This window comes from Canis aureus, chromosome 8, assembly GCF_053574225.1.
Source record: "Canis aureus isolate CA01 chromosome 8, VMU_Caureus_v.1.0, whole genome shotgun sequence".
NCBI lineage: Eukaryota > Metazoa > Chordata > Mammalia > Carnivora > Canidae > Canis > Canis aureus.
In genome coordinates, this window is record NC_135618.1 from 21897070 (window position 1) to 21912699 (window position 15630).

The 15630-nt window shown below is 37.7% G+C and overlaps 1 protein-coding gene and 1 pseudogene across 2 annotated transcripts in view; one reads left to right on the top strand and one right to left on the bottom strand.

Annotated features, from left to right (window-relative positions):
• DR1 (down-regulator of transcription 1) overlaps positions 1-7147 on the top strand; it is a 23191-nt gene extending 16044 nt beyond the window's left edge. The window contains exons 3-4 of one of the 2 annotated variants that reach the window (XM_077905479.1): positions 787-942; positions 5222-7147. In XM_077905479.1, the coding sequence (XP_077761605.1) occupies positions 787-933 (147 nt within the window). In that variant the 3' untranslated portion in view covers positions 934-942; positions 5222-7147. Of the gene's footprint in view, positions 1-786; positions 2822-5221 lie in introns of those variants that run through there. The other variant, XM_077905478.1, reaches the window with a different exon arrangement.
• On the bottom strand, positions 3618-12165 carry LOC144319144 (eukaryotic translation initiation factor 2-alpha kinase 1 pseudogene; annotated as a pseudogene).
• Between the last annotated feature and the right edge of the window lie 3465 nt (positions 12166-15630).

Here is a 15630-nt window from a genome sequence, read left to right on the forward strand (position 1 = left end):
TACACACGTGTATGTATTTATGGGGCGGGGTTCAGAGGAGAAATGTGTATTTAGGGTAGGGAACTGTAAGAGAAACTCAAACTATCGGAGCACCTGGGTGGCTCAGTCAGTTAAGCATTCAGCTCTTGATTTTGGCTCAGGTCATGATTTCAGGATTGTGGGTTAGAGCCCTGCACTGGGCTCCGTGCTGGGGCAGAATTTGCTTGTCCCTCTCCCTCTGCTTTTCCCCCCTGCTTGAGTGTGTGTGTGCTTTCTCTCTTAAACAAACAAATAAATAAGTAAAATCTTAAAAAAAGAAACTCACACATCAAGGTAGCTATTGCATTCATATTTATTAGTACTTAAGAGTTAGAGGTACTGTACTAGACAACTTTTAAACCACAGAAATAATTTTTAGATTGAAAAATGTTTACGTGTTAATTTTAAGTTGAGAGGACAAAAGAATCAAAACAAAAGGAATGAGAAGCAGGAAAGGAACCAAAAATCTTTCTGCCAGCTCTTTCAACTTCAGTTGAACCAAAGGTCATAAAATTATGTGGCATAAAGGGTACTGCCTGTAAGAGAACCAAGTTTTGGAAACTGTCCTCAGCTGACAGAGAGGCAATGGTCTAACTATATTTTCTTAAAGAGTTCATATTCTCCAGATGTGTAACAGTTATATAGTGGTTGGAAAATATCCAAATTTGATAACTAAGTATGTAATTGGCTTAATCTATATTTAACCAAAGTGAGTATGTTGTGAATTTAAAAAAAAAAACTATTTGTTTTTATGTTTTTGGTGTTTAGGCTAGACAGCAGCAAGCAGAATTGGCCCAGCAGGAATGGCTTCAAATGCAGCAAGCTGCTCAACAAGCACAGCTTGCTGCTGCCACAGCCAGTGCATCTAACCAGGCAGGATCTTCTCAGGATGAAGAAGATGATGATGATATCTGAAATTTACCAGCTGAGTTTCTATTTCCTCTATAAATGTTTTTCCCTGCACAAGAAAACAGTGAAAGAAATGCTTATCTGTAATTTTGTATGCATCTTGGTGGACTTGCCATTGGTATTCTAGGGATGTCTGCTGTTAAGTTTCATCTATTGTGTGCTATTCATGTAAAAACTGTCTCTTTGAACTATTGAAAATTTAAGGTTCAGTATAATATCAATTTTGAATTTTTAATGGTGTTTATGAAATTTTAGATAGCAGTGAGTCCTTTATTTGATCAATAAACAGTGTTACAGAAAACGTCAAGTTTATAAAATACAGTAAAATTTATACAGAAACTCTAAATCTGCATTTGCATTTCCTCTGCCCTTTTAACTAAACTAAAAATTGGGAATTTTAAATTATTGGGGGGAGGGTGTTGTGTGATGCAGTAGATGTTAGATCAGGTTGGTGAAAAAACAAAGAGTTCAGTTTTGTAGTATCTGAATTTTTTGTCTTTTAAAATGGGTATATATATATATATATATATAGGCAATAAATATATATGCTCAGATAAATATACTTGTTTAAAAAAATCTCAAAACATTCAAAAACTAGCAAGGAGTATGTTCAATAGTTGTATAAATTCAGTGGGTTATGTTTTTGATTTTGTTTTTGTTTTATGTAGAAGTGAAAACTACAGTTTTATTATGGCATAATTCATCTTGAGCTACACTATTACATTTCAAAGACTACCCAATTTTGAGGACTGTCATGATTCTTACTATTTCACTCCAATAATTGTTAATAGTATTACTTGCTCAGTCCATCCATGTTTATTGGACCTTGTGAAACAATTGCTTAGGTTCCATTGGTTTAAAGGAGATTCATGAATATTCAGACCTTTGCTGGGGGAAAGAAATGAAAGTTAATAAGCATGCTTACTGTAAAAGAGGGATTTTTTTGTAATTTAACTTGTAGTTATAGTTTACTTATTGTTTGTTTTTAGCATTACTTTTACATTTTCTTGACTAGATGGCCTAGAGTGTCCAGTGCTTCCTTTTGAAATGGCATCATTGTCTCCATCATAATTGAGTGATAGCTTTAAAAATGATTGGTTTTATTTTAAGAAAGTGTGTCATAACTGATCAGCCGTATATGAAACGTAAATAGTTTCAATCTACTCATTAAAAGGGAGAAGCTTTACTTTGGTTCTAATAAATAAAGTATGGTAGTGATTTTTACAGGAATCCAATGTGTTGAAGAAATGACATATTGTTTGTATTTTGGAAACAGAATGGAAAAGCCACTAAAGATAGTATAAAGTAGTCTAAATTCCTATGTCAGTTGCCAAACCATTTAAATTTGTATATTCACCAAGCCCAAGAATAAATTGTGGCTGCCAGGATTCCAATTTTAATTGAAGAACTAAAAAAGTAAAGTTTATAAGTATTAGACTTCTTAATCTTATTTTGCAGTTTTAGAAAAAGTAAAATATTAGCATACGTTTATTAAATACACTTTCCCCATGCCATGAAAAAGGTTAATTTTGCTGGATATTTTAAGTTGAAGTTGATACTATATCCATGAAGTGCTTTGGACAAGGTAGAAGGGGTTGTTTTTTTAAAGTTTAAGTACCAAAGGTAGTCTAGTCTAAGAAATAATAAGTGTTGGCTTTTCTAATTTGTACTGTAACATCCTTATACTTTCTATTTTATCTGTTTCTTAAGTAAACAACTTAGATATTTTTCCACACTGTTTTTTTTTTCCTGATGCAGAGTTCAGGTTAATTAATATTTTACTGCATCTGATAATGTATTATATGTTTGAAGCCTAGTGACTTTTCATTTTGACATTCTTGTGATTTCATATGCTGTATTCTTCAAGCAATAAAATTCTGATGTGTTTTATAAATTGTATTTACATTTAATAATCTACACAGATTAGCAGCAGGAGATTTCTATTAAGATTTTTACTAGTTTCAAGAATCTTTGGCCCAAAACACATTTTGATCATCTGGTATGTAGTACCTGACTTTCTCCTTTGTTTATTGTTATTTCAAAAAATGTGGTTTTACTTGTACTTTTGTAATTTACAGTCTTAGGACATAGGCATAACAAAGCTAATTAAGCAGGGTTTTACTTTTAGCTTATTTTTTAGCTTTTAAAAGTCACTATACTGTCTGTTGAGATTTTTTAAATCTTGTGGGGAGAGAAACAAATCTTTAGGATTCTTAAATAAAGTTATTGTTTAGTAAATATTTTCCCCATTTCCTTGGATATATATCTATGTTTTTCAGTAGACTATCACATTGATAAATGTTGAAACGTTACCAACATTTAAAACATATACCATACATATAGAAAAATATATAAGTGAGGGTTTTGACGAATTAAACATACTCCTATCACTGGCCCTTAAACCAAGACACAGCAGTATGAACTAACACTATCTTCTTCCTCCCCCCAAGTAATAACTATTCTGTTTTCTGAAACCATAGATTAGTTTTGCCTTTTATTTTATGTAAATGCAATCATAGATAATGTACTCTTTTTTAACTTTTACAACTTCACTTTAATAAGTCTTATGCTGGCTTACTAAAGAATAGTATTATACCCTTTACACCCTAATAAAGATTGGAAATTTACATTCCAGTTGACTAGCTTAAAGAGTTTAAGACCACTTTCACATTTATAGAGCCTAATTAAGGCTAGACAAGCACATTCCCATCTTCCATGTCATCTTTAACCCTTGTGTCATAAGAAAGGAGGCTTAGCTGTTTCTGTAATTCTTCATTATCCTTTTCTTGTAGGGTGAGATTAACATTTCCAGAATTTTGCAAGAGTCACTTTTATAGCAGCTGAACAGAACAGACAGTCACTGAGTTGCATTCTTTCTTGTTAAGTGCTAGATACACTTGGCTTCTGAGGGACCTTTTACTGAGGGATTCAAATATCTGACTAGTTCTTAAACTTGTTAAAACTTGTACTTGCTCTATTTCTGTTCCAAATAGCTGAAAGAGCTCTAGTATGATCACACCCAAGCTATACATATCTGAGTTGGCGTCACACTCAGATCCTTCTAACTCTTTAGGTTAAGGGTATAGACAAGTACCCACTCTAGAAGTATATGTTGGTGTTCTCTTGCCTTGTCGTACTGATCCAGTCTGTTCTGTGTGATGTCTACGCAGGCCAGGCCAAAGTCTCCTATTTTGACTTGCTGATCAGGGCCATGAGGAAAATATTTCTGGGCTTCAGATGTCTGTGTACTATTCCCATTTTATAAATATAAAATACACCTTCCTCCAATTCTTGAAAGATTTTTATTGCAACGCTGGCCATAACATAATGGCGTGCAGATTGGCCCCCACACTTCTGCTTGCTTCTCTCAGCTATCCAGTCCCACAGAGAGAGCTCCCACAGCTGGATATGGATATGCAACATCAAGTGACACTACATCAGGTGATGTCTGCCCCAACAAGTTTTAAGCTTTCTTAAGAAGATTCCTCAGTGGATGTGAAATTTTAAGTGTAATCATGCCCAAGTGGTAGCTGATATTCAATAATCTGGAAGACAAATCAGCCAAGCCATTTTCTTAGAGTAAAATGAATGACTCAAATTCACTGGCATCTTTTGTGACTAAATTGGTGATAACAGTTCATCAGTCTATTAGTCTGGTTTTCAATGCCACATTCTCCTAAGGATTTTTCTTTTTCTAAGGTGAACTTGGTGAGGATAATGGATGAGCTGTTACCTTAATCATTTTCAACATCATACTGATCTCTTTCATTCTCCTGGTTGGAACTCACTTCCAGAGATGGCAACTAAATAGAAATTCAATCTTGCATTTGGGCTACATGAGCATGTTCTATCCAAGCAGTATGATGGCCTTATAATATCAGGATGCTGAAGACCTGTCAACACCTTCACTCACTATAGTACCTTCATACAATCTGTATAGTTGCATCCTTAATCATGATTTTTTTAATTGCAAAATACCACTTAATTTTTCCTATTTTGAGTACTCTCTTATATCCACGTTTTCCTAGGGTGGCAAGATGTTGTAATTCATTTAAGTAATGTGAAGTTTGTTCCTCAAAGCTACTTTCCTTGATCTGATCTTCTGGATATGAGAATTATCCTCACAAGGATCCTGAGGAACTCTTTGTTAGCTGATGAACAATAATAGCTTGGGGCGCCTGGCTGGCTTAGTCTGTAGAGTGTGCAACTCTCGATCTTGGGGTTTGTGTTCTAAGCCCCATGTTGGATATAGAGATTAAAATATTTTTTTAAAAGACTTATTTATTTATTTTAGAGAGAAAGAGCACACAGATGCAAGGAGGGGCAGAGAGAAGGAAAGAAGTAAACTGCCTGCCGAGTGCAAAGCCCAGCACCATGGGGCTCCATCCAGTGAGCCCTAGAACACAACCTGGGCAGAAATCAAGAGTCTGATAATACTCAACCAACTGAGCTACCCAAGTGCCCCCAAAATAAAAAATAAATAAAAATTAAAAAAAGCAATAGTTCTGTTGTGATGTAGTCTCAATGAGCTAAACTCCTCACTACAAGTGAAAGAAGACAGCAGTGCCATTTTGATAAAGGTTGTCAAATTTCAACAACTCTTGAACGAGGTGGATTCATGCACATGGCTCAAGTATTCCAGCAAAGAAGCAAGCAGTAACTGGTTTGCACTACAAAAAGCAAAGTCACCTATCAGGGTCATTTAATACCTGAAGTTCTGCTGGAAATCAGATTCCAGACAGCTCTCCTGCTGCCCCTCCCCCACCTCAGCACTGCACTGTTGGGTCTGGGTTTGAGACTGGATCCAGCTCAATTTGCTTAGAGGCTGTGACAAACCTTGCTGCTGCTCAGCCTGCTCAGGAATCAAGTTGGACAGAGGCTAAGAGAGGGCTGCCAGCATTCCAGGTGCCTCACTGTCATACTTGGAGTCTGAACCCTGGGCCAGGAAGTACATGACAGGTGCTGCAGACAGACTTGGCTCCAAGGCCCACTGCCTCATACTCCTGGGCCCCGGAAGTGCACCCAGCATTATGGACTGCAGCCCAGTCTGCCTGCTGCCCCAGTGCTGCCTCACTCAGCGTTCAAGTGTACTCTTTTATTCAATCATCATTATATTTGTGAGTGTATTGGTTTTCTGATGCCACTGTAACAAATTACCACAAAGTTAGTGATTTAAAATAACACAAACTCCTTCTCTTACAGTCCTAGAGATTAGAAATTGAAAACTATTTTTTATTAGGCCCAAGTCTAACAGCAGGGTTGGTTCCTGAATGTGAAGGCTGTGAGTGAAGCACCTGTCTCCTTGCCTTTTTTCAGCTTCCAGTGGCTGCCTGTATTTTTTGTGGCCCCTTACTTGGTATTTAAAGCCTCTGCTTCATAGTCATATGGCCTTCTCTTCTATAGTCACATCATCTTCTGCCTCTGCATATAGAGCTCACCTGGATAACCCAGGATGATCTCCTTCTTTCAAGATCCTTAATGCAATCACACCAGCAAAGCCTCTTTTGCCATATAAGTTAACGATCACAGGTTCCCGGGATTAGATCCTCCATATCTTTGGAGGCTATTATTCAGCCTGCCAGAGTGAGATTGACTCACATTGTATGTATTTGCAGTCATTCATTCTTACTGCTGAATAGTATTTCATTAATTTAACCAATTTTACTATATCCAAAATTTATCCATTCTACCATTGATGGGTGTTTGAGGAATTTCTAGTTCTTGGCTATTATGAATAATGCTGCAGAGAACATTCTTATACATGTGTTTTGGTGACTGTATATATGCATTTCTGTTGAATATATGCATAGGAGTAGAATTGCTGGGTCATGGGGAATGCACATACTTGGTTTTAGTATGTATTGTCAATTTTCCAAAGGCTTATAAAAGGGCACTATTTTAATATGTACTATTATAATGAAGTACCCTAAAGGTCTGATAATGTTAATGAATTTCTCAAAATACCTAAGTTATACCAAATGAGTTATACTTAGCTACAGCAGATCTGTTGTTATTTAATAACATACAGGAGGAAAATAAAAGCAAAAGTATTTGTTCTTATTATAGACAGAGTAGTATTATGCACTCAGATTATTGCTCCTCAGAAGAACGGCAAGCTTTCAGTAATCATAAATGGTATGTTGAGTTTATAAATAGAATGTATAGTTATGGAAAATACATGACTTACATTTTTATTTGAATTAAAATGTTTTTGTTGTAACTTCTTTTGGAAATGTAGATGCTTCTTCATACCCAAATAACCACAAGGAAGAATTATCCAATCCAGATAGCCTTCCACTGGCTGTACTTGGATTGTGTTTATTTGCTTTCTTTTTTTTTTTAATTTTTTGTTTGTTTTTTTGTTGTTTATTTGCTTTCTTAAAGAATTTTTTTTTAAGATTTTATTCATTTATTCATGAGACACAGAGCGAGAGAGAGGCAGAGACACAGGCAGAGGGAGAAGCAGGCTCCCTGTAGGGAGCCCGATGCAGGACGTGATCCCGGATCCCCGGGATCATGCCTGAGCTGTAGGCAGACACTCAACCACTGAGCCACCCAGGTGCCCTGAAAGGTGGGTCTTGACTTCACATCTCCTGATCCCTTTCTGATCCCTTCACCCCTAGAAAGCTGGTCCAGTCTTTAAAAATCTACTTGCTCATCGCCTTTCACCCCAAGGTCCTAGCCATACCCAGACAGTGTATCTGATCTATCTTAAGATAGTGTGTACTTTTTACAGTGTTTATTTTTTAACAAGTATTTTAAAATTCCTTTTATTGTAGTTAAATATACATACAAAATTTACCATTTTAGCCATTTCTAAGTGTTCAGTGACATTAAGTATATTGATATTGTTGTGCAACCATCACTATCTCCAGAACATTTTCGTTATCCCACACTGAAATACTATACCCATTAAACAATAATTCCCCATTCTTCTCTCCCTGCAGCTATTGGTAACCGCTGTTCTGCTTTCTATTTCTATTTAATTCAATGATTCTAGGTACCTCATATAAGTGGTATCATACAATATTTGCCCTTTTGTGTCTGACTTATTTCACTTAGCATCATGCTTTCAAGGCTTATCCATGTTGTAACATGTATCAGAACTTCATTCCTTTTTACAGCTGAGTAATACTCCATTGTACGTCATGCCACATTTTGTCTATTGATCTATTGATGAATGGGTAGCTTCTACCTTTTGGCTATTGTAATTAATGCTGCTAGGGACATAGGTGTACAATCATTTCTTTTTGAACGTACAGATCTATATGTTGAAAGTTGAAATGAAGTAAGATGTATAGTACAAGTGCACACATATAGTTTATAATATACGATAAATATGACATAAATGGGGATCCCTGGGTGGCTCAGAGGTTTAGCGCCTGATTTCAGCCCAGGGCGTGGTCCTGGGGTCCCCAGATCGAGTCCCACATCAGGCTCCCTGCATGGAGCCTGCTTCTCCCTCTGCCTGTGTCTCTGCCTCTCTCTGTCCCTCATGAATAAATAAACAAAATCTTAAAAAATATATGACATGAAAGGGACACTTTTGTACTAGACTTTACCCGGTTTATTTCATTTTCTTAGCACCTCTGTGAAGTAGGTATTGATAGTCCAGGGTGGCAGACTGGTAACACAGGTGTACCATCAAAAGTAGTAGATATATAAGATGTAGAATTTTACTTTACTTATGAAACTTTATATCTTACGCATAATGTAGTAGATGTGGAAAACAATATAGTCCATAGCTATTTCCTTTCAGTTTCATATTATCTAGTATGTTTCCTACTTTTGTATACTTATGAATAACACTTATTTGTCACTGCCATGAAATTAGTAGTGAAGCTAGAAGGAGATTTTCCAGAAAAAAATTTTAGTGTGATTGAGAGATTTTTTAGTGGGCATTGGGAGTGGAGGGAAAGTTGATAGTATTAGAAAGGATGTATCTGGGGATGGAAGAAGAAACTATGCTTGCTGTTAAGGCAGCTTAACATCTTATGCACTGAAGGAAAATGTGGCAGGCTCAAAATTGGTTATGCAAGGTACTTCTCATAAGTTTGTTTCCTTTATCATGCCTATAAAAGACACTATTAACATCACATTTATGTCATTAATAAACTTCCAGGATCCATGTAGTAGGACGTGGTAGTATAGTTAAGAAGAGACAACAATGATATTTATTTCAGCAACATTTATTTGGTATATTACACTGGATAAGGGTATGTTTTATAAGCCTAAGGTTTATATATGCAGTTGAATCATACATGTAAAAGTAGTGAAATTTTGGTTTGTCTTTACTATAAACATTTTATAAATAAGGGAACTAAATTTAAAAGAAATTAATACAATAATACATAGCAAGTGGAAGCATCAGAATTTGAACCCCAATTTAAGTAGTTCTGAGGACTATGTTTCTTCCACTAGATCATTCTGCTTTCCCTTCAAAAGTACTTTGGGAATACTGGGATGAATCTTTATATCTTTATTTGAAGTCATTTAAAAAATTATAACCCTTCCTGAGGATAGCAAAATTGTGTGCTATTGCAAGATAATTACAGAGCTCACAATAAGGAAGCAGAGGTAATGTCTGGTAATGTTTTTGGCTCCCTTTTTCTGCCCACTGTTGTGTTATGCAGAGTATGAAATATTGTTACAGAAGCTATTTCAGAAAGTTGATTTATTGAATAGGTTTGGGTTTGTTTTGTTTTGTTTTGTTTTTAGAGTGTGCATGTGTGTGTGTGAGCAGGGAGAGGGGCGGAGAGAGAAATCTTAGGTAGGTTCCATATCCAGCCTGGGGCCTGACCCAGGGCAGGGGGCTCAATCTCATGACCCTGAGATCTTGACCTGAGCCAAAATCAAGAGTCAGAAGTTTAACCTACTGAGCCATCCAGGTGCTTGCTTTTTTTCTTTGAGTAGGCTGCATGCCCAGTATGAGCCAAACGCAGGGCTTTTCTTCTGGGGACGCCTGGGTGGCTCAGCAGTTGAGCGCCTCCCTTCGGCTCGGGGCATGATCCTGGAGTCCTGGGATTGAGTCCCACATCGGGCTCCCTGCATGGCTCCTGCTTCCCTCTCTGCCTGTGTCTCTGCCTCTCTCTCTGTGTGTCTCTAATGAATAAATAAAATCTTAATTAAAAAAAAAAAAAAGACTTTTCTTCTGGTCAAGGTATTTCAAAGATTGTAGGAAAATACCTAGAATCAGGTTTCTAGAATTTCATCTTATCCAAATGTTGTAGAATTCTGGAATTCTTTGGAGTAAGCTCTCAACCAAGGCCAAACTAAAATATTTAATTGCAAGGCCGCTATTTGTTTATATCCCAATAAAAGCTATTACTATCATACACATAGGAAATAAGATCTAGTAACAGTGGCCCATTATTTAGAATTTTGAAATTAAGGATTGTGTTCTTAATGGCACTGATAAATCAACAGCTATTACTATATGAGGATAAGCCTTGGAGAAAGTGCTGCCTCTACCTTACATAGGAATTATTTCACAGTATTCCAGTCATGCTGTTTTGGAGGTTGGGCAGCTATAAATTCTCACTTCACAGCCTATTGATGTTCTCACCTGAATCTTGCTGTAGCCTCCTAACTGGACTTGCTGCCAGTCCCTCCTTGCTTGGATCCCTCCTTCACATTGCTAACAGTGTTATTTTTCTAAAATACAAAGATGAGACTCCTCTGTTCCTCAGCGATCATAGTATTATGTCTGAACTCCTATGCATTACATAAGGTATGTTTCATAACATGATTCAACTTTTCTACACTTTTCTCAATTGCACTGAAATATGGTCTGAATAATGCCATCTCTTTTACACTTTACTACCTTTTGCATGTGCTTTTTCCCTAGTCTGGATTGACCTTTTCTTACCTGGCAAATGTCTAACTACACAACAAGATCCAGCTTAAATTTTAATTCCTATGTAAAGTTTTTCCTAATGCCTCAATGCATAGTTACTTTTTCTCTACCCTTCTACACCTGTGATACATATTTCTTTTTTTTTTTTTTAAATTTTTATTTATTTACTTATGATAGTCACAGAGAGAGAGAGAGGCAGAGACACAGGCAGAGGGAGAAGCAGGCTCCATGCACCAGGAGCCCAATATGGGATTCGATCCCGGGTCTCCAGGATCGCGCCCTGGGCCAAAGGCAGGCGCCAAACCGCTGCGCCACCCAGGGATCCCCTGTGATACATATTTCTATTTTCAAATCTATGATACCATACTACAATTTGTTTATAAATGATTTGTATTAAAAAAATAAAAATAAAATAACAATAAAACATTATTTGTATTACAGTGGGAGCTGCTAGAGAACAGGGACCATATCATCATTATTTCGCTTTCCTTAGCAACTGATGTAGTAAAGTTTTTTGCAGTTAAATTTATAAATATTGCTTGTAGTCAGCCCTTGTTTCACCTGATACTCCATACCATTTGCTCCTAGAGCTGTTATACAATATCCAGGTACTCAGTAAATATTTAAGAAAACTGTCAGGAAGGGGCACCTAGGTGGCTCAGTTGGTTAAGTGTCAGACTCCTGATTTTGGCTCATTCATGATCTCAGGGTTGTGAAATGGAGCCCCGCATCAGGCTCCATGCTCCCTGGGGAGTCTGCTTGAAATTCTCTCCCTCTCCCTCTGCCCGTCTCCCTGCTCTCTCCCTCTCTCTCAGAGCAGAAAAAAAAAAAAAAAAAAACCTGTCAAGAAATGCTGTTTCAGTACCAAAAGGTTGAAAGTATCGAAAAACTCCCGACACCCGCCCCAGGTATAGTACATTCTCTGGTCCTATGGATACAAGATAACAAAATGTTATACCACATAATTAACAGAAAAATGGAAGGTACTCAAGGTATTTCAATCAAGGAGTAATTAATACAAGGAATTAGATAATAAAATCTTGGATGAACTAGAAAAGCAAAAAAGGAAAGGCAGACCATATTGCCCAGTGATGAGGAACTATGAGAACTCCGCCAGAGCCTCCACTCATCTGTTGACTTTCACTCATGCAGGAGCCCTATTACTGCATAAGAAATCACTTAAAGTTCAGCAGCTTAAAACAACAATCATATTATTTGTCACAGTTCTGTGAATTGGCTGGACTCAGCTGAGTGCTGCTTCACGTACTGTTTGGGGCTCAACTGGAATGAAGTGTCCAAGATAACTCACTCACATGCTGGTAGTTGGCACTGTCAGGTAGGATCTCAGCTGGAGTGGTCAGTTGCAACTCCTGATTCTCCATGTGGCTTGAACTTAGAGCGTGGTGGGATTCAAAGGAATGTCTCAAGAGTGTTCTCAAGAGAAAAATATGGAAACTGCCAGTCCTCTTAGGCCCTGGGCTCAGAATCCCAGAGTGTTACTTCCACCACACTGTAGTGGTCAGAGCAACTTCAAGGCCAACCTTGATTCAAATGGAGAAGATACAAGTATCTGTCACTTTACAAAAGTTCAAGTTACACCACTCACTTTTAAGAAAGACCTACATTAGTACCTATTTTTACTAACCAAGAGAAATCTGAAGAGGCTTTTTTGCTTTTATGTGAAAAGGGAAAATAGCATTCAGTGTTTGTGTGGCAGAGAGCCCTATAGAGGCAGTGTGCATGCTGAGCAGCAGAGTAGCATCACTAACTCCTTCCCAGGGAAATACACTTAGCCTCTCAGCATCAAGCTGCCATAGCTTTGAACTGAGTCTGTGAGCATCTCTGCTTTATTATGATTTATTTTGTGCATCTGTTAGCAAGATGTGTCCCAAGGTGTCAGAAAAACCTATTTTTTCAGTCTGGGAATGCTCAAAAATTTTCTTCATATACATTGATAGTAATTGCTTCTTTGCCTCATGCCATTTCAGTTTACAGAAGTTTTCATCGGAATGCTCTACACTTGGATAACAGGGAGACCTGTATAAGTATATATGAAGAGGATGAATTGTTGGGAGCTATATTTAGAGACTAGCTTCCATACTTGTCTTTGCACATACTTCTTTGCTCTGAAATGCCTTTTTTTCTTTTTCTGAGAAACATTCACACTGCAAGACCCAGCTTACATTTCAGCCCACATCTAGAGCCTTCCCTGATACCCTCAATGCATGGTCAGTAACCCCTCCCTCCATATAGTGTGTGCCTGTGGTTCATATTTCTGTTTTTTTTTTTTATAAATTTTTATTTATTTATGATAGTCACACAGAGAGAGGGAGAGAGAGGCAGAGACACAGGCAGAGGGAGAAGCAGGCTCCACGCAGGGAGCCCGACGTGGGATTCGATCCTGAGTCTCCAGGATCGTGCCCTGGGCCAAAGGCAGGCGCCAAACCACTGCGCCACCCAGGGATCCCTCTGTTTTTGTATCTATCATTCCTTATTATAATTTGTTTGCTTACATATTTTTCTGTGAGAGTGTCTAGGAGACAGTAATCATGTCAGTATCATCTCCATATCTCTAGTAACTCTCACAGTAAAGGTTTTTGCAATTGAATTTACATATGTATCTGCCTGTGGCCAGTATTAATTCAGGTGTTCTATACCATCTGTTCTTGGTGCTTCTGTGTGGGGCCTAAAATGAGGGAGATAATGAATATTCAGTGATGGTCGTAATGGAAAAGGACAAAAATTGCCTTTAAGGTATTCTGTGTAGGAAGAAAGGACCATGTATGAATCATTTAATAAAAATTTTCAGGAGCATTGGTACTTTCACCCTAAAAATTTAAAACTTACATAGAAAAATAATTTACCCAGAATAGCACATTCTCTGGTTCTAGGAACACCAGGTTAAATATTATACCACATAATTAATCAGAAAATAGGAGAAAATCCATCAAAATCCTAGAAGAGAACACAGGCAGCAACCTCTTTGACCTCAGCCACAGCAACTTCTTGCTAGACATGTCTCCAGAAGCAAGGGAAACAAAAGTGAAAATGAACCATTGGGACTTTATCTGGATAAAAAGCTTTTGCACAGCAAAGGTAACAATCAACAAAACTAAAAGGCAACCTACAAAATAGGAGTAGATATTCGCAAATGACATATCAGATTAAGGGCTAGTATCCAAAATCTATAAAGAATGTATCAAACTCAATACCCCCACCCCAAAAAAAAAAATCCAGTCAAGAAATGGGCAGAAGACATGAACAGACATTTCTCCAAAGAAGACATACACATGGCCAACAGACATGAGAAAATGCTCAACATCACTTGGTATCAGGGAAATACAAATCAAAACCACAATGAAATACCACCTCACACTAGTCAGAATAGCTAAAATGAACAACTCACAAAACAACAGATGTTGACAAGGATATGAAGAAAGGGGAACCCTCTCACACTGTTGGTAGCAATGCAAACTGGTGCAGCCAGTCTGGAAAACAGTATGGAGGTTCCTCAAAAAGTTAAAAATGGGACACCTGGGTGGATTAGTGGTTGAGCGTCTGCCTTTGGCTCAGGGTGTGATCCTGGAGTCTCGGGATTAAGTCCCACATCAGGCTTCCCTGCACGGAGCCTGCTTCTCTCTCTGCCTATGTCTCTGCCCCTCTCTTTTTGTGTCTCTCATGAATAAATAAATAAAATCTTAAAAAAAAAAAAGTTAAAAATAGAACTACCCTACCATGTAGCAATTACACTACCAGGTATTTATCCAAAGGATACAAACATAGTAATTCAAAGGGGCACATGCACTCCAAAGTTTATAACAGCAATATCCACAATAGCCAAACTGTGGAAAGAGCCCAGATGTCCATCAATGGATGAATGGCTAAGGAAGATGTGGTATTTATATACAATGGAATATTACGTAGCCATCAAAAGAACGAAACCTTGCCACTTGTAATGACATGGATGGAACTAGAGGCCATTATGCTAAGCTAAATAAGAATATAAATATCATATGATTTAACTTATCTGTGGAACTTAAAACAGATAAACATAGGGGAAGGGAAGGAAAAACATAGGATAAAAACAGAGGGGGGGCAAACCATGAAAGACTCTTAATTTTAGAAAAGAAACTGAGGGTTGCTGGAGGGGAGGTGGGTGGAGATGGGATAACTGAGTGATTGGCATCAAGGAGGGCACTGGATGTAATGAGCACAAGGTGTTGTATGCAACCGATGAACCACTAAATTCTACCTCTGAAACTAATAATACACTATATGTGAACTAAATTGAATCTAAATAAAAACTTTAGGAAAAAAAAGGAAAATGGGAGCTACTTGAGGTATTTTAAGCGAGGAGGGATTTAATACAGGAAATTAGATAGCAAAATTGTTGGAAAGGCTGGAGAAGCTAAAGATGGTCCTGTTGCTCAGTGATGAAGAACTATAAGAAGCTGCTTCTTCCCCTGGAGCCTACAGTTGTTTGCAGAATTCAACTCATGCAAGACCCTATGAATTAAAACAATTGTGCTCCTCTGCTCCCATGCTGCTGATACAAACTACTAGGAGCCCATGTTTACCTGCTACCCAGAGGCCACAGGAGCCGACTGCTATGGCAAGAGGATGCAACTTGGCTAGTGTCACCACTATCTAAGCTAGAAGAGTGTTTCTCTCTTCCTTTAGCTTTCCAATCTCTTGCACATGCCCACTGTTGACTGAATGCTGAATAAGAGTCCTGCTGGCTAGGGAGTCCAAGGAAATTTCTAAGTTGCAATACAATAAAATTGTGGGGATGATGCTGAACACATCACAATATCTGGAACATGGCATTATAAACATAGCTTACAAAA